This window comes from Dermacentor variabilis, unplaced genomic scaffold (genome assembly GCF_050947875.1).
Source record: "Dermacentor variabilis isolate Ectoservices unplaced genomic scaffold, ASM5094787v1 scaffold_18, whole genome shotgun sequence".
NCBI lineage: Eukaryota > Metazoa > Arthropoda > Arachnida > Ixodida > Ixodidae > Dermacentor > Dermacentor variabilis.
In genome coordinates, this window is record NW_027460346.1 from 438,704 (window position 1) to 465,703 (window position 27,000).

At 47.1% G+C, this 27,000-nt stretch overlaps 1 protein-coding gene across 1 annotated transcript; it reads right to left on the reverse strand.

Moving 5' to 3' along the window:
- Positions 1 to 26,220, reverse strand: LOC142568342 (uncharacterized). The gene is made up of 4 exons (XM_075678347.1): positions 25,869 to 26,220; positions 16,630 to 16,980; positions 13,934 to 14,163; positions 1 to 279 (listed from the first exon to the last, which is right to left on the reverse strand). The coding sequence occupies exons 2-4, from the start codon at positions 16,955 to 16,957 to the stop codon at positions 1 to 3; spliced, it is 837 nt and encodes a 278-aa protein (XP_075534462.1). The 5' UTR covers positions 16,958 to 16,980; positions 25,869 to 26,220.
- Positions 26,221 to 27,000: the final 780 nt, after the last annotated feature.

The window sequence follows — 27,000 nt, forward strand, 5'->3', positions numbered from 1 at the left end:
TTACCTAGGCAATCGCTGCTCTCGGATGTTATCGCCCTGGGGGCGTATCGGATGAGCCATATCTGGGCCATCATGCAGAAGGGTGCGGATGCCGTTAAGAAGATTGCAGGCGTCGGTGAGCTGCGCGTCAAAGAACGCCGCTGCTTGGTTATTGACCCGGTGAACCAGGACGTACGTGTCTAGCTCCATTAGCTGTTTCATACCGTGCCGGACGAGGACGTGCGTGTCGCACTTGCAGAGAAAGGTCTCCCAGGTGGCTCGGGAGCGCTGGCGCGTGCACTGCGTGTCAGAGAAAGGCTCAACGAGCAGGATGGTCACGCTGAAATTGAAAGCTGGTGTTAAACTCGACGACTTGCCGCACCAGCTTAACGTTGGGGGTGTGTTGGCGCTCGTCGTTGTTCCTGGAGGACCTCCGTTGTGTCTTCGCTGCCGAGGTACGGGAAACATTCATCGGGAGTGTAAGGTCCCGCGGTGCGGAGCTTGTCGACGTTTCGGTCATGAAGACGGTGAGAGCCCCCGTACATGTGCGAGCATCGCCGGGCCTGGAACCAGTGAAGGTGCCTCGGAGCATTTGATGGATGAGGGGACGAAGAAGACGCAGCAAGGACAACTGGACAAACGGCGACGAAAGATAGGCCCTCGTTTACGCCTCTGGTAAAGCAGAAGACGACGACAACGTTGACGTCTTCTGCAGTGGTGACATCTCAGCTGGTGCCGCGTGACTAAGAAAACGGCGGCGGTCACAGTGCTTTGGCCGCTACGAAAGTTTCGCTGAAAACACCGGACCGCGTGGATCCTCGCATTGTCGACGCCATGGAAGCCGACGATGAAGCGGCGGACCTAACCGCTGGAAAATGGTCCCATGAACCTTTCTCTGTTGCAGTGTTTTCATCAGCATCATGATAAAAAAAAAGTTGACAATGCATTTTGTAATACTGTACATAATATGCTTTTCGAACTTCTTTACCATCGCGTACATCAATCAATCAATCAATCAATCAATCAATCAATCAATCAATCAATCAATCAATCAATCAATCAATCAATCAATCAATCAATCAATCAATCAATCAACTTTATTTCCCTTGGAATAGGAGGAGTACGGGACTAAAAGCTTGAGCAGCTTGACGAGGTCCATTTCATCACATCACATTTGTATCACATCCATCACATTTGTATTTATATTTTTTGTACCTCTTTTTGTTATCATCGGATGTCAACTGAAAATTTGGAATCATTACTCTTGCTATTTATTTTGTTTGAGTTACTTTTACCGATGTTTACTTTGTCTTCTCTTAGCCCCTCCCCTTTATAAGGTACTGTGTACTTTGAGGGTAAAATAAATAAATGAAAAAAAAAATGAAGTGAACGTCGGTGAGAATCTGCAGCCTGGTGGTAGCAGTGAGGAACCGCCGCCAAAACTACAGGAAGTCGACGTTCCTCGTTGAAGCCACGGCCGAACCTTTTGGCCGAGTCACAGCTGGCGGGTAAACCGCCTCCGTCATTTTTTTTTCTGTGAACTGTTGAATATCAGCGTCGGTTGTGCGTAGACCGACATAGTGTTCGCGGCTCACACTTTGTGTCTGCGCCCTTGTGTCTGCGCACCACGTGGTAGCCACGTGGTGCAGGTAGTAAGGCAGCTCCTATCGCCTCGTGGTCGCCACGTGGTGCTCGTACTATGGCACAACAGCCCCCCCATCGCCAGATAATACCTCCCGAAGTCGAGCTGTTCGACGCTGCTCGACGTATGCGATGTGCTGATTGGGTGGCGTCCTTGGTGGGGCCAAGGAAATGGCTTTGCCGCCTTTTAATCCGCTGGTCTTTCCTTTGCTCGGCCCCGAGAACCTCCATTGGAACGACCGAGAATCAACAACGCCAAACCACTCCGGCCAAAGCAAGCACCCTCCGAATGCGCTTCAAACCGCCAGACCAAAGTGTTGCGTTTCGCCTGCGACACGTGGTTTTGCCGGCGCGACTGCGGCGGGGCGGCAGACATTTTGGCCCGATCGTCGTCGCCGCAACACTCATCGCCAGGTGTTTCCAGGCGCGTCTGCGGCGATGCGACCGCCTAGGGATCCTCCTCGCATTCCAGTCATTGTGCCCGAAACAGGCGATGCCAAAGCAGGGATCTCATTCCAGTTATTGGGCCCGAAACAGGCGATGCCAAAGCAGGGATCTCGTTCCAGTCATTGTGCCCGAAACAGGCGATGCCAAAGCAGGGATCTCATTCCAGTTATTGGGCCCGAAACAGGCGATGCCAAAGCAGGGATCTCATTACAGTCATTGTGTCCGACCGGCAGCGCCACGACAGGGTGCTACGAGATCGTGCGCAGCGCCCCGACAGGGTGCTACGAGATCGTGCGCAGCGCCACGACAGGGTGCTACGAGATCGTGCTCGACATGGTGCTACGGCATCGCTACGACAGTGTGCGTCACCATTAGCCCATTGTACATTCACGTGCTCGTCTTTTGAGGGGTTCCTTCTTGCCCTCAACTGCGAGAGTATAAAAACAGCTGCCCCCGGACGCCAAAAGGAGGGCTCCGATTTCTTCTGTTGAGTGAAGTGCTCTCCCGTCTCTCTACTTCGGTCAACCTGACCGCCAACTCTTTGCGATGTTAAAATAAACAAGTTGTTTCGTTGTTACCAGTCGACTCATGCTTTGCCGGGACCTTCGGATGCTTCCAGTTGTACCCCAGGCCGCCAGGCCAACGCTACCCTTGGGGCTTGCGACCCAGGTACAACCACGGGCGTCAGCGCCGAGTTCCCATCCGATCGCTCCAGTGTCGCGATCCAAACAAAAGTCAATAAACAAAGCCCTCTATTCAGTGCTGTCTAAATGCACTAGGCAAAACGAGTACGACATATTTAAAGCACCAAACGGGTTTAACTAATTAAGAAGCACATACTCAAACTCTCGCAAACGACATAAAAACAAAAGTTAATTTGAATTGTACTCTAACACTTACAACTAAAGCACAGGATACATAGATCAAGTCACAATCAAAATTCAGCTTTCAGGCTTTTCTTAGCATACTTATGCGTAAATGCAACAAACAAACGGAAACACTGACACTTGCTTTACGCAAGCGTTCAGCAATCAGGTTTTAGTAGAAAATGAACAACTAACAAACAAAATTTCTCTTTATCGCGAACAGAAAAGACTAACAGCCTAGAACAATGCGCTTTTCTTTATTTCAACCATTTAAAACGCGCAATATGCGACTAAACTTTATCGCAAAGAGTAAAAAATTAAATACTAAAATTACAAATAACCAGAAGGGCTTTCAAAGTACCATGTATCGCTCGTGTGCGCGTAGGCGCCCTTTCAGGCGCGTTCGAGTGGGCCGATCATTCGTTAGTCTGTGCGCTGTCCAATCGCGAGACAAGAGCAAAACTGAGCTGCCCGAAGCACCTTATGACCTTCCACAGGCGGCCAACAAATTCTGGGAGAGCGGCGCACTCACGCACCCGCGTGCACACTGTCTCTTTCTCCGCTAAGCAGTCACCTTTCTTTCCCCCAGGAAGGGAGCGGACATTGTAGCAGACTTTCGAGCACACCGGACGCTTCACTACGGTCCTCCACACACAATGCCTTGACACGGCTGAGATGAAGCAGAATTTTCTGTGAAATCCTTTCTGTCCCGAAGGACACTATGCCTGTTCTCAACTTGAGCCTGCGCCTTTTCTGTTTGGCATGCTTCGCAGAGCCCGTGGCATGGGCAAACGCACTTGCATTTGCGCGGCCTAATTGGGTTCCACAGTGTGTCTGCTTTTGTAATAGGACATGATCACATTTGACCATTGAGCAAGATAGCTCATCATAAAGTATATCTTCAGCGGGTCTAGCTCTATCATTGCCCTCGACAGCACGCAAAACTTTTCGCTAGCCTCCGAATTCGACCTCTGCTTTCAAAACAGCCTCGCTAAATGGCGAAACTACGGCTTCTTCGTGCTTGTCATTGTGCGCGTGAACTGCTAGCACCACAGCCCTCTCAGCGCTATCTGAACTAGCTCCATCAAGGCTAGCTTTGTTAGTGTCATCTTGGCCTTCGCAGTGGGCCACTGTTTTCAAAGCGGCCTCTCTAGACAGAGAACCAACACTGTGTTCGCGCTCGTCACACAGCGTATGCACCAGTGAAACCGCAGCATTTCCTACGCATCCTGAGCTAGTAGGCATCTGAATAGCCGGTCTGTCCTTGACAAGCTGGGCATTATCGCTATCAACTTGGCCTTCGCAGTCGGCCAGACTTGTAGCTTCAAAATGTCTCAACAAAGCCTTCTTAGCCTCATCGTAGTCCCGATTTTCCTCATAAAGCAGGTGTTCCAAAACACTCGCGGCTTCAGACGGGAGCAACGTGACCAACTTCTTGGGCTAGAAGTCCCGGCTGACACGTATTCCGGCTGACACTTCTTCACACACTCGTTCAAAATCAGAGAGAAATTTAACGATATCTTCGACTGTCCTGAAGGTGTGAAGATAACCCCGGGCTCGCTGCCATTGAAGCGCTTGAATTTCCCGATCAAGCTCTTTCATCCTAAGACCGTGCAATCGAGTTGCCTCGCGCCTCTCCACTTCCTCGCGTTTTTTTTCCTCTGCCAAGTCGCCCCTTTTCTGTTCCTCTTCGCGCATTTTTTTCTCGCTTCTCCTCTCAATAATCATCTCCCAAGCTTCGTTAGCTTCCGCGACCGTCACGTAATCTGCCTGCATTAGGTCGGGAATCACTTTATTTGTTCTTGCGGAGCCGGCAGAAATGCCCAACTCCTCGCAAACTTGAATGAGGTCCTGAACTTGGAATTCCTCCATCGTGATCTCGTTCCTCGTGTTGCTGCCTCACTAAATTTACCTTACTTCAAAATAAAATCCACTGTTTAAGAGGGTAAATTCTTAATTCATAGTCTACCAAAAGACAACAACAAAACACTCTCCTAACATCTACCTGTGCTAGAGAGGCCTGACGACTTGAAAGCAAACATCAGGCGCTCACCCAGCCAAAGTTGTTGACGCCCTTGGTCCTCGTGGCTGTCGTCGAGCGGTGTAGCGGGCGTTATTTGGCTTCGAATCCCACAGCTTGCCATCCACTGTTGTGACTTCGGGGTGGAGGACGAAAGACGGACTCGTTCCGTAGACGAAGAAGAAACGAAAAGCTTCACACAATATTATTTACAGATAGTGGATGATAGCGTACAGGTAGCAGTGGGAGCGCATGAGACCGACTGGGCGCTGCGGAGATGGCTTGGCGCTTCTTGAAGTCGCCTCCCGTGTCGAATTCTTGATTAGTCGTAAAGAAGTGGGTGCTTTCGTCGCCTCATGGTAGCCGCGTGGTGCAGTTAGTAAGGCAGCTCCAATCGCCTCGTGGTCGCCTCGTGGTCGCCACGTGGTGCTCGTACTATGGCACAACACAGGGGACACGCCCACTAAAAGGGCGCTTGGTCTAGAGAAGGCGCACGGACGGCGAAACCACATCGATAAAATTATAATGAACGGGACTGTCGTTGAAGATAGTGAGAGCATTGGGCGCGCCTTCTTTGAGTACTACCAATCACTCTTTGCATATCAGGAAGCGAATGGAGAGGGTTTTAAAGCGGATTTTCTTAATCGCATGCCGCGAATAAGTGATGATACCAAAGGACGATTAGAAGCCAAAATAACTAAGGGGGAAGTCGAAAAAGCAATTGACGATTTGAACCTAGGAAAGTCGCCTGGACCTGATGGCCTCTGCGCTGGGTGGTATCAGACGTTTAAGAGAGAATTGGTTCCATTGTTGGCCGGGTTATTCAATAACGCGTATGAGCAGAAATGTTCGCCCCCTTCTTTCGGAAAAGCGCACAACATGCTAATACCTAAGAGCGATCAAATAGATAAACTAAAATTAGTGTCATTCTATAGGCCAATATTACTAACAAATGTTGATTACAATATATTTATGAAGATTTTAGCTACCTGACTCCAAGCCGTCATCAAGGAAAGAGTCAGCGACCATCAAACTTGTGGCATGAGAGGGCGAACTATTTTTTCTAACATCCATAAGATGCGATATGTGCTCGAGTGCTGTGACGTCACCGGAGGCGGCGCTGCAGTTCTTCAGCTGGATCTCGGGAAAGCTTTCGATTGTATCGCTCATGTTATTTTGTTTGCCATCTTGGATCACGTTATAATGTCAGTTTCATCATCGCTGAGAACGTAACCTTGGCGTACCAAAACTGCACAATCAGATTAATTGCTAATAAGATACCGGGGCCCCCCATTAACATTATGCGTTCAGTGCGCCAAGGCTATCCCTTCAGCCTACTTCTATTTGCTATCTATGTAGAGCCCATGTGTGTGGCAATTAATTAAAATGACAAAATACGTGGTTTTAGATTGGCAGCGACATAAGTGAAGCTACTGGTGGATGCAGATGACCTTGCAGTATGTTTAATAGATAAACCAAGTGTAACCGAAGCAATATCTGCAGTAAATCATTTCTGTGAAGTCACGGATAGCAGAGTAAATTGGGGCAAATCCCTCTGGTTGTGGTACGGGGACTGGCTTTCCGCACCAGGCTATTTCGCGAGTGTGAGCGGGGTAAAAACTCCGACCAGGTATTTAGGTGTTCCCCTAGACAGTTACAACAGCAGTGATGAATATTGGAGGAACCAAACAAGTGAAATGAAAGAAAAAAAATTTCCAGGCTTAGCTTGGTTAAGCCAAGAATGCGTTGCATATTGCGCGGTCAGGTGGTGGCTGCGGCCGCGCGCGAACGCGACAGTTGGGGCCCAGCTTTTCCTCCGTGACGTCACGCGCAGGCGCAGCGCCCCTAGCGGGAGGAGCGGGAGTCAGGTGGTGGCTGCGGCCGCGCGCGACCGCGCGAGTTGGGGCCCAGCTTTCCCTCCGTGACGTCACGCGCCGGCGCAGCGCCCCTAGCGGGAGGAGCGGGAGTCAGGTGGTGGCTGCGGCCGCACGCGACCACGCGAGTTGGGGACCAGCTTTTCCTCCGGCTGTCGTGACGTCACGTCACGTGGTTGCGCTAAAGGTCAATGGTGGCTGCCCGGCCGCGCCCAAGGGCTGAACTGAGTGATTGCAATATGCAACGCATAAAAGTAGACAAACGAAAACCGACGCATCGAACAGCGTGGAACCACCGCGCAAATCGGTGGTAGTACGCCGACCGTCAACACGGCCGACGTATAATATCCCGCAGAACAAAAAACCGACCCTTTGGGTTTTATTTTGCCCCCAAACAATAATCGTCATTTGTCTTGCCCGCATTTCCCTTCTTCAAGGCTGCGAGCCCGGTACTTCCTAGTCACCAACGGCTTGCGCGTTATCAGCTTGACGCAGCATTCTCGACAGGAAAGTAACGAGCGCCGAGTTTTCAAGAAAAGAAACGGAAGCAAGCCAGTGTAGCGTGCACGACACTACAGAGACAGGAAGCACCGACCAACAATAGAAGTATTTCCTAAAAGGCGGGATACAAGCAAGCGTACAAACATAAAGTATCCAGAAAATAAATAGGAAAAAAGCTTTTACAAATTGCTGACTTCCGCATTGCAGTTTTGCACATACGGCTGTCGGCGTCTGTGAAGAAAAGGCGGCACTCTTGAAGATAACATGCAGCGGGACAATTGAAACTACCATGTACGAAAAGCATAATTAAAGGCACAAGGGTGCGGGGCAAACGGGTATGCCCAGACGTGAACGGGAGATGAAGCTAATGGTGCACACATGGGTACGGCCGCGTTGTGCACTGTGTTGAATGCCCGGATTCTAGAAAGCTGTAGGGCGCTGTCGAACTCGAACGAAGGAACTAAAATAAACTAAAATAAGTTAAAAAGAAACGAAGGAAATAAATATACGAGAACACAGGAAAAAACAATAACAGTAAAATGGAAGAGAAATGCAGCCGTAATGGAAGCACAGAGCGTTATGAGGATAGAATACGTACGAGGTGCTCCGGGGTATGTGGAAAGGTGTAATACTTCCAGGACTTACTTTTGGAAATGCGGTTGTTTACTTGAAACCAGGGCTACAGTCAGGACTCGATGCGAACCAAAGGTCAATGCGTCGTCTCGCTTTGGGCGATCATGGGAAGACTACAAATGAAGCTGTTGCAGGGTGATATGGGCTGCATTTGTTAAGTGAGGGAAGCTCGCAGTAAAATTGATTATGAAGAACTACTGAGGAATATGAAAGAAAGTAAATGGTCTGGGAGAGTGTTGAGGTATCTGTACAGGAAAACATTGATTCACAGTGGAGGAAAAGAACGAGGAAGCTTACCAGCAAGTATGCGGCCTGTAGGCTGGGCAACACAGCAACAAAGAACGTGAAGCAGGAAATCAGAGAGGCTGAAATAATCTCATGGGCGGCGGCAATGGAAAAGAAACCTGCCATGAGTATCTACTTAAGAGGAAAAAAAAACGAAATCAGGAAGTAAACAATTTATGATCGCTCAAATGGAAGCTCATTACTTTTCGAAGCGAGATCGGTACGCCTTAGTACACGCACCTATAAATCGAGTTATAGGAAGAAGCATGTGCCTGCTGCGGTAAAGCTAGGGAAACGATGGAGTAGGGTTTATTAGAATGTGAAGAAATCTGCCCAGCGGTCGATTTAGGCACCACTGGCCTCCATGAAGCCCTTCGGTTCAGCGAGAGCAAGGGAAAAGTAAACATGTCCGCAATGGAGATTAGTAAGAGGCGATTTGAAGATTGGTGAAAAAAAACAGTGGGGAAACGACAAAAAACGGAGGCGTACAAAAGCAAAGTTCGCAATAGGGGGCCAAAAATGTGGTTGTGGGAGTTAATAGTGTTTTTTTTTCTCTTTTAACTTGGGCAGGACATTAAGCAGTATAATAGCAAGAGCTTGGTGGCGCAACCCACCCCCCGTTCCAAAGGGAACGCTCATAATATCGATCGATTGATCCATCCATCCATCTACATTAGTGTGTGTGTGTGTGTGTGTGTGTGTGTGTGTGTGTGTATGTGTGTGTGCGTGTGTGTGTGTGTGTGTGTGTGCGCGCGTGTGTGTGCGTGTATGTGTGTGTGTGTGTGTGTGTGTGTGTGTGTGTGTGTGTGTGTGTGTGTGTGTGTGTGTGTGTGTGTGTGTGTATGTGTGTGTGTGTGTGTGTGTGTGTGAGGGCGCGCGCGCGCGCGACGGATTGATGTATGGATATCCCTATGTTGATGTAAGTTCAACGCAGCGATGTTCTAGCGAAGCCATTTATTTTCGCACTTGGACAGTGGTTAAAGCAACGCTCCGCCCGCGTTACTAATGTGATCGGCCGGCCGTCAACGGTGAGTGACAAGCGGGGCAGTCAAGCGGAAGGCATCGCTACAAAATCGTGTCGTTCTTGCGCCTGGTTCCTTGCATGCGCCAAAGAAAGCTTAGCGAGTGTGTTTCTTTCTTTTTTGCACCATATCAGTAACGTACACTATGCTTATGACGCGTGCGTTATTTTCCAGCTGTGAAGTAGCACAGTTCGTAGGCCTAGTCGCATCCATCGCTTCACTTGCCCGGAGTCGGCCATGTTGGTTTTGGAGAGGGAGGTACCGTTTCTCCCATGCATGAAGGAGGAAACTTGCTCCATTTAAAGACAAACATAGGGGACATCGCCATTTCCCGCCTAATTTAGCAGGGGTCACTCCTTTTTTTTTTTCTTAGAGTGTACGTACGCCACCCTGCCACCCCACCTCAAAAGCGCAGATAGGTCGCTGACGCGGCTGCGGATGCCGTGGCCACCGGCTACTCAGCACAAGCGCCAGGCCGTTTCCCTTCCGCTCCTCCTCCACTTTCCACCTCATGCTCTCACTGTAGCCTCCTCTTCCACTTTCCTCCTCGCGATCTCTTCTTTCATTTCATCTCCCGCTGCGCTGCGCGTTTGCTTTCATCTTGCGCTGTGCTCCGTCGCTCGGTTACGACGCCGAGGCACGCCGACGCTCAGCGCAGGAAGGGGCGCCTAAAAGCTGCGCTCTAAAATGCCACTTAGACCTGCTCTAAAACATTTTTCTTTAAGGTACACACAAAGATGCCACCCGTAAAAAATTGGCTAGACGAAAAAGGAATTTATGTGCCAGGGACAGTAAACTGCTTACTTTGCAAAACACGAGACCATCGTGCACGTTTCCTTTGATTGTTCGGATCCAATATTTCAATTGAATGTCTTACAACGAACACTAAATAACGAACTACCTATTACACCTCAGGTATTCGGTATTTGCGAATAGATAACGAATGAGGGGCTCCGTACGATTTGTTCGTGTTTCTTGGCCTCCGCAGCCTACGCAAAACGAGAATGGCAGTTCGACATGCGGATGTCGATACTCGTCTGGTGAGAATCAACTTCATAGAAAGTGCCGCGTATATTCGGGAAAAATACCGTGCGGAGAGTGAGCCTCCTGAGTGGGTGGCTATTGTGGATGACTTGATTGAGCTGAAGCGCGTGTATTACTACAACGTTAGCCAAGGTGTTGTTGACAGGTTATAGCGTTTAAATCTGTATTGGTTTGTACTGCGAGCACGCAATAAAGAAAGAAAAATTACATGCAGAATCCCCTGTGGGAGTTACCTAAACGGTGCGAAAGCATTCGCTGCTAATCGCCTGCTGTTTCGTCGTCTTATGCTGCCGTGTTTGGTATAATTGTGAGAAGCACCGGGAAAGAATCGTGAAACAGTGAAATGCGGTTCCGGCACCGAAATGGTAACTGAGACCAGCACGAGACGACGAAGAAGAGCCGAGTAGTAGCAATGTTCACTGATTTTGTATGATGGTGCGTTTGGATGTTGCCGCTGCTTCGTAGAAGATGATCACTGGTCGATGTGTGCTGTAGTGCGTGACGTAATTGAGCAGTGTCACGTTTGTAGACCTCGTACGCAGACGTGGTCGATGAAGCTGCCTCCTCTCCATGCGAACCATTATCAACCGTGATCAACCGTACTCCGGCTGCGGCTGCTCATGGCGCGGCCACGCGGTCCGTATCTTGAAAGCGATCTGCGATGAGGACCGTGGGCCGAGTGCTGATAGCTTCGTGGGCGCTGTGTTCTCGGCGCCTGGTTAGCGTTGAAGCGAGTAGCAGCACGAAGGTCGATTCGCTCGCTGCTGTGGGCCCCATGTTGAAAGTGATCGTCTTACTTGACGGACGGACGGGTTTCCTGGCTAGGCATATAAATGCTTTCGCATTTAAACGTAAGCTCTCATGGCCGAGTGGTTAAGGCGACAGACTCGAAATGCACGGGGCTCTCTCCCCACAGGTTCTAATCTGGTCGGCTGCAAAACCGGCTTAAATCCTGGATCCAGTAACTCAAAGAGGTGCGACATTACGCAATTCTTATTAAGTATTTAGCCATTTGTAATTAAGTATTTGAGCCAAATCGCCACTGGGCTTCTTTTGTTTACCAAGCAGGCAGTGGACCGAAATAGCAGTCGTGGGTGGCTGGTTAAGTTAATAGACTTAAAATTCATTTCGATCTCCCCGAACAGTTTCATATCCTTTGGGCTGTGTTAAGGCTTTTTTCTTTTCTTTTGGCCATACGACTGCACACTTATGATGGTGGCGTAGGAGCACCGGCACTGGTGCGTTCATGTGCGCGGCATCCGTTGGTTTATTTTTCCACCGCAACTTGTGAACTTAGTTATTATCTTACATAGTAATACTTGAATGCTTGCGTCATAACTCAAATTGAGAATAATAAAGCTCGCTGTTTGCCACGGGGTGAAAGCGCACGGTCAAAATGCACTGTAACGTGCCTCATTCCCATTTGTGTATGTATCTAAGTCATTTTAATTTCACGTGCGCTCTTTTAAATATAAGCAAGGCAGCCTCATTCACGTGGTTACATTGATTTTTTTTAAATTGTGCCATTAATGAGCGCGAATTAAGGGATATTGACTGAATACTATCCAATTTCTAATATATAGGCATTGACAAGTAAGTCGGTATGTCAGGCTTGAGAAAGTATGCGTAACAGGCGAGATACATCCTTTGTCTCGCGACTGCGCTATGGGCTATCATTCTTTTGTCATGTCTATGTTGACACAAAAATTTCAGGCACAATGGAACGAAAATTGTGGAAATTTACTGACAAGCTCGTCAACAACAATATCTCTGTTGAAACATTTAGTAAATGAAAAAAAAAAACAAAGACGAAAAAGTCGAATTGTTTGTGTCGAACTTGTAAAAGTAGGATTATTTGTTTCTAAGAGCTTGGCGTGCGTGCGTGCGTGCGCGCGCGCATTGTGTTTGTGTATGTGTGTGAATGAATGAATGAATGAATGAATGAGGCCCCGTAAACGCACCCACCATGCACTATTACCACGCTCTCGCTCGCATAGGGCGGCGGTTTTCCACTTTCGGAGCATCATATTCGCTCCAGCCAACAAGCGCGTTTCTGCGAGATGGTAACACGTCCCGGTCAAGCCCGAGAAAAGTTTTAAAAATCGGTACTATACAGTCATTCCATAACTAGAGGAAGACAAAACAGCACTAAAAGCACCCACCACCGTTCTATAAATAAAAGGTGCAATGGCCGAGACGAGTCTCGCTGACACACCTGGACATGTTCGCAAAAGCGTTTTTTTCCACAAATCTTTCAAGAGTCGGATGGTGGAAATCTTTTATTTTCCTTAAGGAGGTTCCTACACGAAAAGAGGAATTTTCAGTTATCTTTCCGGTGGTGCATGACACGCATTATTCCTTCAAGTATGACGAACTATCAAAATTGGTTTCGATGATAAAGGCGATATTAAACATTTTATTATTGTTATGGCAAAGCGACCGCAAAGCATTACTAAGAATAAAGTAGGAGCACATCCAATTTGTCGCATGGAAGGCTGAACCATTGCGACACATATTCATGTGGCCAGAAATATTCTACCTTTATTTTGTGTACTTGTTATATTTCACTTAACCCATGAGTGCAGGCCCAGAACAGTGGCCTAGCAACGCCAACGGTCGTGGCCCAGTGGATAAGGCTATGGACTTTAAATCCATTCGAATATCATTACCTATACATTGAAATTCAGTTGATCGCTGAATGTAGCAATGTTTAATTGATTTGAATAGCATAACCGTTGAGTTTACGGTATTAGCATTTGCATTTATAGTTTCAAGCGACATATTTAAAGAAGTTGTTTCGTTTTGAATGTCTCATTTACAGTGCACCCGTACGACCCCGCTGCGCACAGGGTGCTAATTACCGCGACATGAAGATTCGAGATTTTTACAGAGTTACGCTGAAAAGTTCCATCGGCCCGGCAGACCACTTAGCGGCTCTTCAAGCAGCCCGCGCTAAGTAGATTGCGCTTTAACCACTGAGCCTACTGGCCTTAGTAGAGCCACTAGCAAAGTTGTTTACAGCCCGCGAGAGCGGTGTTGTAGTGGCAGCTGGTGCTTTTACCGTCTTGTGGAGGTCGCTTTGTAGAGACAATTACTTTCTTGCCGAGTGGTATCTTTGTGACGCACCACCGTTGGTCGCGCTCTCCTATGTGTAGCGTAGACAACATTCGAAGTGAGCGATAGGCCCCACGATGCGATAAGGCACGCCACCGCTTCGCACTTCGGCGACCGCTGAAAGCCCGCATACGGTATGCAAGAGCGTCGTTGTTAAAGGGGAGCAGGGATAGCCAGTTGCAAAGCGAAAAGTACAAGTGGCGGCGAACAGCCCATCTCGCCGGTTAAAGTAAAGGTTATCATCCAACTCTTTTCCTCCAAGCGCTTCAGCACTGGTCAGAGGGACACACCATCTACGCCAGCGCTAGAATCGACCGGACGTAAGAGACAATTTATAAGAAAAGAATCGCATCCACTAAAAGGAATCCTTGCATTATGCCAGCTAAGTCATCTCAAACCAGCGGCTCGCGCTATAGGCGGCGCGAATGCACTACTGAGCGCCCCACTCCAGCGCTGACCACAGCGAAGTGTGATCGCCACCGTACACTTCCAAGGTGTGGTACTCGCCTGCGCCTCCTTTCTCTGCACCAGTGCCAGGACAGCATCGAGGAGGTGATAGTCCTTGGCACGCGCATCTGTGAAGAGGTACACGTGAGAGCCACGCAGGGAGAGCCGCAGGGCCTCGCGCAGTGCGGTGAGCGCCATTTCGGGGCAGTCGCCGCCTCCGCGAAGCGTCAGGGCACGTAGACGCTGCTCGAAGTGGGCCGGCTCACGTGTCACCAGCGTCGGACCGACAACTGCGAAACACCGCGAACGCGGATAAGCGTCGCTCAGCGACGGGCTGTTACGAGGCGAATTGGTTATAAGTTGAGCGTGTAAGCTTTGAAATGCATCAATAAATGTCGCTTGTGTATTTGGTTCCGTAACTTCTGTGGAACAGTGCACATGCACTCCTGAGAAGCAGGCGCAAGAAGTTTACCGTACCCCACTGCCGCTGCGTCCCCGGTATAGTCCACCTGATAATTTTCTTCTCAGGATCATAACCACGTCTTCTTTTTGAACGAGCCAATTAACACCTGGTTGAAAGGTTTAAGTTTTTGGCTCAATTAAAGAAACACTTCAGTTAAATATAAAGCAACCACGGTAGATACTCTTTTTAAATCGGAATGAGCGAAAACACCTGCTGGGCTTCATTTAGAATTTAAGACTGTCACTATTCAGCAGCCATCATCACTCAAATTTCTGGGATTCAAATTTGAGTAGCATCTGTCCTAGTCAAGCACATAAGTACTCCAAACATAGAAATGTTTTGTGCCACATGCATCGAAATTTGGTAGCGATATCTGGTCCCACTAAATGGCAAACGTTAAATGTACTCGGCGTGAATAGACTCCCTATTGACGTGTTGCTCCTTAATTCGTGCGGTCGAAAACAATACAAAGCGCGAAGACACCCGCGTACTTAGATTTAGGTGCGCGTTAAAGAACACCTGGTGGTCCGAATTATTCCGGAGTTCCTCCCTACGGCGTGCCTCAGAATTAGATCGCTGTTTGGATACGTAAAACCTCATATTTCGAAAAAAAAAATATACAAAAACTTTGTCTCTATTCAAATACTTCAAAACCGAGCTTTCATAGGATATCTGGCACGTAGTGAGCACGTTACAACACACTGAAATAATTATAGATTATTTCAAATAACGAAAGTTGGTAAACACAAATACAATGTTAGAGAATTTACGCCAATACCAGAGAGGCAGATCATCCTTTATTGGTTAATATTGGCACAAATATACAGGTCACGATGTAGAGAGAACGTTGATCAGTAAAACACGTTGTGTAAGAAGGTATGTAAAGCAGCAGCTACCTTTCGAAATACTTCATTTCTTAGATCATTACCCATATAGTCTTAGACCTGTTAATTGTAGGTACGTCTACTCAATTTCAGTAAGACCGTAAAACAATTACTACTTTACCCGTTGCATAACGGACAACTGTGCAAATTTACTGCTGCAGTAGCCGCATCAAATTAGAGTGCGTGAAATTATTTGACGCCTTTTGCAAATTTTTTATACACATGCCTTGTTCCAAGTCTTCCCGTCCACCGAAAAAGCTATTACTTTGTAAATAATGTGTTTTCAAATGTTGCTTCAATTGGTTAACTTCTTCTTGTGGATCATTGTTCATTCACTTTATAAAATGTTTCATTTTTTCTTGTTATATGTAATGCATGTGCTATTTAAAGATGTTTTTTTTTCTGTTCCGTACGTCCCACCGTTGCAGTTCTAAGGGTGACTCGGCCTATTCCGACAAATTCAGCCTTTAGTCGAATCCCCTGAGGGATATTTCTCGTAAATCTGCCTTCAATACGTAAATAATTATCAAAGAAAATAGGCTGGATTACTTGCCAATATGGTTAATTATACGACGAATGCCCTTCTTCTTACACACATGTTTCAAAAGGAATTGTTGCTGGAAAGCAAATGATCCGCGCTTTACTGCGGATCATTTTCAACGGTGCGAAGCACAGAATGCGCACATAAAACAGGGCACGCTTCTGTATGTCCCGCTCTCTGCCTGTTATCTGCTTTGATGCCTCTAAATCTGTGCACAGTTTACTTGCTAGATTTCTTTTCGCTGGAGATTCTGGCGTAGCACTAGACGTCTGTGTCAACATAATAGAAGAAGTTCGAAATTTTGGAAAGAAAAACGACAGAAGACTGAGCGTTAATATCTTACGTCGAAAGCATGACGTCGTGTCGCTATGACAGCTTACATCCTCAGTTTCTATTAAACTCTTCATCTCTCTTGTCGTTATAGCAAAGCCAGTTTTGTCCTTACGATAGAAATCTAAGTTGGAAAAGAGGAAATGGGAGTGAGAGGCTTGCGACAGCAGTGGCAGCCGCAAGGCCCTTCTTTTGTTAGGAACGTAATAGCTGGATGGAACATCCGCTACATAGACCTCACTCGCTATTGCGACTGGTTGGCGTCCGCTGAAAAGTAAAAACAAACTTGGGAAAGGACACTATGGTGTACAGGCCCTGACTTCAGATGAAGCAAACACGATGTGATCAACGTGTTTACTGCACTTCTGTCAATACGGCTTTGTTTGCACTCACGCGGCTAATGTCGTTACACTTCTTCACTTACTAATGACGATTAGAACAATGCCATCAAGACCCTGTTCCTAGCTCTACATTTTCCTCATCGAAATCATTCTCGCGCTAATAAAACATAAGCAGGACGGAAAGTAGCGGTGCTCACCAGGGTCGTGGAAAGGCACCAGCACGTAGTTGTGGAAGAGCGCCTCGTCCTGTGAAAGCGTCGCGTTCAGTATCCCCTGCAAACCATCGGCTACTTGCTGGAGGTGCCGATGCATCGAGCCGCTCACGTCCAAAACGAAAACGAGAGACGTCGCTCCGTCGGGCACGGCGGCGTTGGAATTTCCTCCGGAGCCGTTATCCGTCCAGCCGTGGTCCTCACTGCCAGCTACTTCAGGGCCCGTTACTCCCACCAGAACGCCCAGCAGGTAGGCCAGGCAGAGAACGCTTAAGGCACCGTGACGTGAAGCTTCGCGCTGCTTCCTCTCCATCGCCTTGAGGAGTCGGTGGCAGGCTGAAGCCCCCCGACATGCGATGCGATTTCACAATTAATGTGGGCAGTAGCCGAAAGCAGCAAAATACAATGACGTAATTTAAGGTGTTTTCTCTTTCTCTCTCGAGGGAAAGAAATACTTGTATCCGGAAACTCAGGTTCTAGAGTGCTCTAGATCATGGCTGTGGGGACCAGCCGTATTTTAGGTTAGGGATGTTGCCAACAATGCGCTGGTGGCAAATATACGGACTTTCGATCGCTGGCGACATTACACAGATACGAGTAATACGAAGGTGGCGGGAAACTTGACAAGCTGCGGCGGAAGAAGATGTATGCGAATGTTACCGGGAATATGAGACCCGCAGCTGAATTTGCAACTGAATATACGTTTGATGGTACAAAAATAAAAAAAAGGGTTCGTTAAATAAGCCCGTGCTCACAAATAGCTGTTCGGCTAGAATTATTTGTAAAAGCAGATCCTGATATTTGACCGTGTAAATTTGGCGAACACCATCGGTCAATGGCACACGACACTTATGAACAAAAATCTGAAAATTCGGCCCCTATCTCACCGAAATTCGGCCACCTTCTGCCGTAATAATTAATCTTGAGCAAATTCTGGAAAAGGAAGCCTATCACTGGTTCTTCCTTTGTTTTTATTCTGTTTTATTACTTTTTGCTTGCTGATGAATATTTACACGAGACACTTTTGGCAAAATGGCACAATGTACTTACGAACGAAAACATTTGTGAATTCGGCCCCTGCTTCGTGTCACTGAACGGAAATAAATATCTTACCTTTAGGTGAATTTCCTGTATATTGCTTTGGCATGGCTATTGATCTATATTTGTTGCATCTGCACGTAAAGATATTAGCCTTATCACGTTACAGTGAAGCAGGAGATGTTGACAGGAAGAGTAGCGCTAGTGACGACATCGTACCACAGTGCGATAGACAGAAACGTCTAAGAAACATTGGAACTGTACGGCTCTTCAAGATGCAAAAAAAAAAAGAAAAAAAGAAAAAGGACTTGGAAGCATGGTAACATCGATAACGCCCTGTATTCATTGTTGTAGTTATCTCAATCATCTTCATCGCAATTTTCATCTCATTTACCTGTGATGCGAGACGAAGGTCTGTTCTAGAACTCTGCTGTATACCCCTGCGCTGCGTACCTGCAAATTTACAAAATAGCATCACTCCGCCCCATTTTCTGCCACCCTTCCCTTTCGTTGAAGCACATTCCGCTACTCAAATAAAGCGAAACTTGTGCGTATTGACATTATATGAACTGTCCCTCCACAGTTTTCTCTCGGGAAAGCTATTACCTATCCGCGTTTGTTGTCTAATGCATACTTCTCTCTTCCGGTTTACTCTAACAATTCACGTTATACCTTCTTCCATCGTCCTAATTACGTCCAGCACATCAGAAACAGTACTCTAAATATTCAACTAAAATTAGCACAAAGGCGCGGCAGAGGTCGCAGGTTCGACCTCCGCCACCACATTCCAACGGGAATAGGATGAAAAAAAAAATAACGCTCGTGTACCGAGCTTTCGGAGCACGTTAAAGTACCCCAGAATCTCAACAATATTCTTAAGCCTTGCACTGCGGCGTCTCCACAGTCAGAATATTGCCTTGCAACGTTAAATCATGTCAATTAGTTAATTAGCTGAAAAAATGGATAAATCGAAAACCAGGAAACTCAGCTGGCGGATAATTTCGATAGTGGTCTTAGAAGCCATACTTGTTGCGAATTCCTTCTGCTGTAGTTCTACGTAGTAGTTTGTGTGCGTGTTTGTGTGTGTGTGTGTGTGTGTGTGTGTGTGTGAGAGAGAGAGAGAGAGAGAGAGAGAGAGAGACCTTTAGTATGTGGCCTATAGTGAGAGGACTATATATATAAGTAACTGCGTGACTTAACGCTTGCGTGCCGCTGGAACCTCGTGGAACGTATGCATTTGAAGATCCTAAGGGAGCCATTGAATACGATAGAAATCGGAGAAAACGGCGCGCTTCTGGGAGGGTATTAGCGGCGAGAGAAGCCACTCTAGAACAAACCGTCTTAAACTTATATTCCAAAATCCTGGTAACCACACGCGGCAACATTGTCGTGCACGGGGAGATGCGCTGCTACGTATTCTGAGTAGTGTACGACGAATCGAATGAGGTCCTATTCGATTCGGCGAACAGTTTGACACTCCGGGATTGAGAGTTGCAGCATTTAATCAAAACAACAGCGTTACAGGCGCTGAACGATGAGGCACATTACCCTTTACTGCACCGGATGTCCCGCATGTGTTACCAGCTCTCCGTAGAGTGCGCTAAATGTATCGAAGTTTCTTCAAGTTACTCATAAAGCGCGTTGCAAACTTCGCGGTAGTGTTCTATCGCACGTTTTAGAAAATATCATCCATAGTTTTCACAACTGTATAGCTGGTCGCTTCAAAAATCCGGTAAAGCATCTGGTAAGCAACTAAAACCGCATCCAAAAGCACTAGCAACAAACTTACCCAGGCTGCAAGTTTACTGAATTAAAAAAAAACTAGTTGAAAAACGTAGCTGCTGATAACTGCAGTAAATACAAAGTGGAGGCTTGTCAGGTGGCGACCGGGTATTTTTGGAGTACAGATTGTACATATTCTTTCGGCGGTGTGACTCCGGGATCACTACGCAACCCTGTATTTGGCCCAGAGGGCCCGCACCATAAGCCTCTGCTTCCCTTCGTCTTTATCCTTCACTATCGCTTCTCTTCGTCTTCGCCTTTAACACGGAACGATATTAGGAACTCAAGCAGTACCAAAGATCGCAGAGAGAGCTCGGCTGTGTGTTGGCTCTTCCTCTGCGGGAATATGCAGGAAGGCTTCATGTTCGCGCCTCTGTTTATGGCTCCTCTGTTCATGGTATCGGTGCTGCGTCGTTGAGATCCAGTCCGTAGCGCTGATCAGACTCGCTCGATGAACAGTTTGTTAAGAAGAGGGCGCTACATGGGCACATGCCAAGGCTTGTTGAATGGTGAGCGCCTGTTCGTACTAAGCGACACACCACTTCAAATGGGGTCGTTACACGCGCGCTTGACTGCATGTGTAACGTGTGTGCGTGTGCTACGTCTGGTGCGCAGCAGTGATTCCCCAGCTAGAGGCCAACTACAGCGCACACTTTTGCTCTCAATTTAGAGCCACAATAAGTGTTTTACAATGCTATATTTACTTTTACCAGTGATACACATTATAGAAGAAGAAAAGAACCACTGTTATTTATAAGGTCTCGCTTACGACGTGGTAAAGCTCTTGGAGTCATGGCAAACCGGCACTTTCGACGGACGTCTGATTGATTGCATCGGCGACACTTCTAATGATGACGATGATAATCATGTGAATGTGCCCTCCAAAAGAGTATGGTGGCATGTGCCACTTGATCATCATCAGCAGCAGCGTATTTTATGTCAACTGCAGGACGGAGGCCTCTCGCTGCCATCTCCAGTTTCCCCTGTCCTGCGCCAACCGATTCTAACAAGCGCCAGCCAATTTTCTAATTACATCACCCCACCTATAGTCTTCAGCCGTCCTCGACTGCGCTTCCCTTCTCTCGGCACCCATTCTGTAACTGTAATGATCCACCGGTTATCTCACCTACGCATTACATGGCCTGCCCAGCTCCATTTTTTTCTCTTAATGTCAATTAGAATATCGGCTATCACCGTCTGCTCTCTCATCCACACCGCTCTCTTCCTGTCTCTTAGCGCTACATATACGCCTAACATTCTTCGTTCCATCGCTCTCTGCGCGGTCCTGAACTTGTTATTCAGCTTCTTTGTCAAATTTCTGGCCCTCATGTTGGCACCGGTAGAATGCAGTGATTGTACACCTTTGTTTTCAATGATAGTGTTAGGCTGCTAAACAAGATCTAACAATGTCTCTCATATGCTCTCCAACTCATTTATACCCTTTTGTAAATTTCCATCTTCTGATCAGTGTTCCCTGTGAGACATTGACCTAGGTAAAAGTACCCCTTCACAGACACTAGAGGCTGACTGGCGATCCTGAACTCTTGTTCCTTGTACGGCTATTGATCATTATATTCGCCCTCTGTATATTAATCTTCAACGCCACTCTTACACTCCCTCTGTTATGGTCATCAATCATTTGTTGTTACTCGTCTCCAGTGTTGTTAGACAGGACAATGTCATCTGCGAACCGAAGCTTGCTGAGATGTTCGCTGTTGATGCTTACTCCTAAGCCTTCCCAGTTTAATAGCTTGAATACTTCATCCAAGCATACAGTGAACAGCATTGGAGAGATTGTGTCGCCTTGCCTGACCCCTTTCTTTATAGATGTCTGTCTACTTTTCTTGTGGAAAATTAAGGTACCCGTAGAATCTCTGTAGATATTTTGCAAGATATTTACGTAAGCCTCCTGTACTCCTTGCTTACGTAATGCCTCTTGACTGCTGATGTCTGTACTGAATCAAATGCCTTTTCGTAATCTATGAAAGCTATATAGAGTGGCTGATTGTACTTTGCAGATTTCTCAATTACCTGACTGATGACATGGATGTTATCCATTGTACAGTATCCCTTCCTGAAGCCAGCCTGTTCTCTTCGTTGACTGAATTCAGATGTTGCCCATATTCTACTGGAAATTATTTTGCTGAATATTCTATACAATAGTGGAAGTAAGCTAGTGGTCCTATAATTTCTTAATTATTTAACGTCTTCCTTTCTGTGGATTAGTATATGGTTGGCATTCTTGCAGTTCTCTGGGACCCTTCAAATCGTTAGACATGTCGCACGAAGGGCTGCAAGCATTTCAAGCATGATTCCTCCGCCATATTTGATTAAATCGATTGTTATTCCATCTTCTCCTGCCACGTTTCCCCGTTTCATGTTTTGTAATGCCCTTCTAACTTCACCACTCGTTATAGAACAAGTCTCTGTAACCTGTTCATTACTACCTCAAATGAAGGTATGGTGGCTGCTCTGGGTGCTGTAGAGGTGAGTATAGAATTCTTCCACTGCTTTTACTATATCTTTGAGAATCCTGATGATATTACCCTGTCTATTTTTTACTGCATACATCTTGGTTTTGCCCTATGCCAAGTTTCATTCTCACTGATATCATGCTGCGTCCATTTTTACTGCTTCCTCAGTGTTTCTCACGTTATAATTTCCAATATGCCTCATTTTTTCCTTGTTGATCAGTTTTGACAGGTCTGCGAATTCTATATGATCTCTTGAGTTGGACACTTTCATTTTTTGTCGTGTCTTTATTAGGTCCTTCGTTACTTGAGAGAGCTTACCTACTGGTTGTCATGGTGCCTTAATTCCCACTTCAGTTGCTGCGTCTGAAGCCAGCCTAGTTACGGTTTCATTCATTACCTCTATGTCATCATCATCTCTCTGTTGTAAGGCTGCATATTTGTTTGCAAGTGCCAATATGAATTAGTATGCTTTTACCCTTTCTGCGTCTGGGTTGGCCTGTTTCTTCTTGACCAATTTTACTCTTTCTCTCTTCAAATTGAGGTGAATCCTAGCCCTCACTAACCTATGGTCACTGCACTTTACCCTACATAACACTTCTGCATCCTGCACTATGCTGGGATCGGCAGAGAATCTGAAATATATTTCATTTCTTGTTTCACGACTGGGGCATTTCCAGGTCCACTTTCTGTTGCTACGCTTCCTGAAGAAGGTGTTCATTATTCGCAGATTATTCCTCTCCGCAAATTCCACCAACCTGTCTCCTCTAGTGTTCCTTGAATCGATGCCGTAGTTGCCAATTGCTTGTTCGCCAGCCTGTTTTTTCCCCACTTTTGCATGAAAGTCGCCCATGACCACAATATACTGAGTTTGCAGTTTTCTCACCGCTAATTCAACATCCTCATAAAACTGTTGTATTTCTTCATCATCGTGACCGGAGGCTGGAGCGTAAGCTTGTACTAGCTTTATTCTATACCTCCTATTTAGCTTTATTGTGGCTACTGCTACCCTTTCATTATAGCTCTAGAATGCATGAATTTTGCCCGCTATGTCCTTATGGATTAGGAATCCTGCCCCGTATTGCTTCTTATCTGGGAGACCTCTATAGTAGAGGACGTGGCCATTACTCAGCACAGCATAATCCTCACCAGTTCTAACCTCGCTAAGGCAAATGATATCCTAAACAATGCCTGATAGCTCATCAAGGAGTCCTGCTAAGCTACCTTCACTCGAGAGGGTTCGAGTGTTGGAGGTTGCCGGGGTCAGTTTCCAGTGGTGGCCTGGCCCGGGTCCAGATATGAAGCGCCGCGCCGTAAGAGGAGGCTTTAGCGCTGCTATCCGAACACATGGGAACGGAGAAAATTTTTTTCTGGGCAACTGTTGCATCACTTTCGATGAGGTTTGTTAAATCAAGAAGAAAAAGTTCAAATCTAGTTACTCCAGGAGGGGAATTTTTATTCAGGCAGTCAAATAAAAACAGTTCTTGGGAAATCCGAAAATGAAAAAGAAATCAACGATAAAGTTTACAACTCTACGGCTAAACAACGAAAAGCAATGCCACCATTCTGTACACTTCTAATAGTACATCTAAAGTGGACAAGATTGATCTGATATACATCGCTCTGATGTATACCACTAATTTGTGAGCGGGGCTTCTGCAAAGCCCTTGAAAACATTCTAACGATATCATGTAAATTGCAAGTTTATACATAAATATTATCCACTCTAAATGCTCAAACATATGCAGTTTACATAACTGTGATATCTGTGTTAGCTGGAGAGTTACCGATTTGTAAACTTGGTGTCTCCATATTTTAGGATTATTGATCTTAGGCGATTTCTGTAAAAAAAAAAGGGGGGGGGGGTTCTCAATCAAAACTATGCTACCTAAATTTGCTAGAATTTACCTTCATCTCTCGAATATAACATATTGTGTGCATATCGCTTCAGCGGCGGTCTCCTAAAATCATTTCCGCATTTTACATGCGTTTGAATAAGGACATCGGTGTTCGCATCCAGCTGAAGCTTCCTCTCCAGTCTGCGTTTGTCGGCGCGGGGCTAATCTTCCCTTGCTCCAGGTTCTGTGCAAGGTATCTCACCAGAAACCTATTCCTGCATTTGCCGCGGCAATCGCTCTCCTAAAAAAAAACATTAATGAAGAATACTAGACGACATATATCCGAGACGTCCTCAAAGTTACGGCATAGCGAATACTGCCTTAAAATTGACGCGTTCCCTGCCTTTATACCTTTTCGTCCGAGCTGCTGTGCTTGACTTCTGCACGCGCCGTTTTCACAAGTTCCATCCCACGGCGGTGACGTCGTTCGAAGAACCGATCCGACCACGCGCCAACTTGAAAGAAACACTTCATTATGGAGTTTCGCCTGCGAAGCTCTCATGGTGCGCCATGATTGTCCCGATTTCCTTTCCACCCGCTCTTTAACCGCCACCGTGTTGACGTAGTGGCGACGGCGTTGCGCACCTGAACTCGAGGTCGCGGCTTCGAACGCGTCCGGGATGACCACGCTCCATTAAGCGTGGTCATCAAAAAAACAAAAAAAACGTTCGTTTACATAGATTTACGTGCACGTTAATGAACTCCAGGTGGCGAAAATGAATCCAGGATCCGCGGGATCTCCCACTACGGCGTGCTTCATAACCAGATCCTGTTTTTGGCGCGCAAAACTAAACAAGGTGTTTTCATTTTTTTGCCCACTCACTCTTTACCCAAGCAGCTCTCAAGCCATCATTGTTTGTCATTGGGCGGCGGCGGCCTTTGCTAAAACGATGCCCTAGATAGGGACCTCTTACGAGTAGTTCTATAGTGTAAGAAGAGCGGTACAGAAGCGCATGTTAAAGCACACTGGGAAGATAGTACGATACTGACCGTATAGGCCCACCTCCGCATGTTCCTTCGCTATCAGCGCAACGAATATATAACCGATAGTAACCACAACTTTTTAATTAATCAACAGCGTGCCTTCTTTGGCATGGTTATGTACCAATTGTTTGTGCATCTGTCCTTGTTATACCTACATTTCGTCATTCTGCTGGTGCCCTGGGTCTATATTCACAAAAATGTCTCACGCTCAGTGTTTGTAACTACCACCCAATCACGATGCTGGGCATATTATTATCCAAGGTGATGGGGCAGCGACAAAAAGCACTTACGAATGAAAGGATTTTTGAATAAGGTCCCTAGCGTTTCTTGTTGCTTTCACGTACATTTGCGCTTTACGCCATGCAAAGCTAATCACATCAAGTTCGCTAAGTTTAGAAGTGGCGCTTCATTCGTACCATAGTTTTCTTTTTTCGGTGCGCTCGAAATTTGAACTGCCTGTTTTGTCCTCAGGGTTAAATAAAACAAGAAATGCGCTTCTCATAACGCATTCTCATTCAGAATAACACGTGTGGGCCCGAATTCACAATGTTTCTCGGCCCGCATTCGTACAAGCGTCTAACCCTAATTGTAGGGCGCTTACGAACAAAAGCTCTATGAATTCGGCCCCTCATTTTTAAGGACACTTTGGCATTGGCCGTTCGCCTTCGCTAACAGTATGTCCAGAGCCAGATTCGGGTGGAGTTTTTATTTTCTTCCGAACAATGCTAGTGTAAGAGCTTTTTGTGAATACGTGCTATGGTTACCTCTTTTCTGAAAACGCAGAAAACTTTAGCGCGTTCAAACTAACACTGATAGTTGTTTCTTCTCCCCGGACAAGAGTTATGAGCTTTGCGCAGATCTGAGTCCCGAGATGCGAGCATATTTGTTCTGTTCGGTTATGGCCACTATGCGCTGACAAATAACGCGAGGTCTCCGCTGTGTTCCCAAGCACGCATATGGCGATGCAAGAATCCTGCATCCGAAACAGCCTCATCTTCCCCATGCCTCTTGCATCCCTCCATGACCGCTGCAAGTATAGAAGGCGCCTTACCTCCGCAAAGGTAGTCCTGCTGATGCCGTACTCACGTGAAGCCGCCCGTGGGTGGGGCCGCTCACACACTATGACAGCGACCTTTTTTTTTTTAATCCGGTACACTATCCGGAAGCCGGTACGCTAACAGTACCAGCACTGTGAGATTCTGCAGGATCTTCACACTGGCTGCATTCCACGTGCCAGGCGGAAACGCAAAACGGGGCCACGCGTCGGGAGCGCCGCAACATTACCGCCGCCGCAGCGGTGGTGATAGGCGGATATCGCGAGATGGAATCCTCTCCCGCCGGTCTGGTTGCGAGGAGGGATGCACCCGGGCTCCCGGCGCCGTGATCCGCGTCTTCTCTGAGCGCGAACGCCGCCCCAACAGTGGAAGCGCGCGGGACTGCGTCGCCCCTCGTTCAGCAACACCGCTCGCAGCGATAGATGATAGCGGCCCAGTGCTCGAAGGCGTCGCCCGCAATCGGAGGTCCGAGAAAGAGGATGCGCTTAGGCTGGCGGAGGAGGGGAGGGGCGCCCGGGAAGAGGAGAGGGGCGAATGTCCGCGGCCCCGCTCGCCTTGGGTCGCGGCTGCGTGATAGAGTGGCCGCGCCACTTGATGGGACACCCGCACGGTGCCTGCGGCGGCGACGACCTCGACACATGGCACTGAACTGCTGACGAGGCTGCAGGGACCAGATTACCACGTGGATCTCCCGTGCAGCGACGATTTCCAGTGTAGAACGTGTGAATAGCTAATGAAGTAGGAAAGGAACAAATGATTTCACTGGTTTTCAGGAACGTGATTTCAGGAACAAATGAACAAATGATCCGTCCTTATATCCTTCGTGCAATGGCATTTAGTCGGTTTTCGTGTTTGTCATCTAAGCAATGGACGGGCATGATTTTCAGCAAAAGCTTTCTCGGTTTTTCTTCCTCCGCCGCTTCCTGTGTAGCAAACTCTAAGCAAACAAATGAAACTTCTGTATTTTGATAATAATGGGTATGCCGAGATATGCTTCACGTGCCGAGCATTGCAGAACAGCTCCGTGTGATTGACAGGAAATGTATGAGTCGAAAGTCATACTTTCATTCTAGAAGGACATTTTCGGAAACTGTTATTACTGTGCATTTGAGTAAGATGATTCGTTAC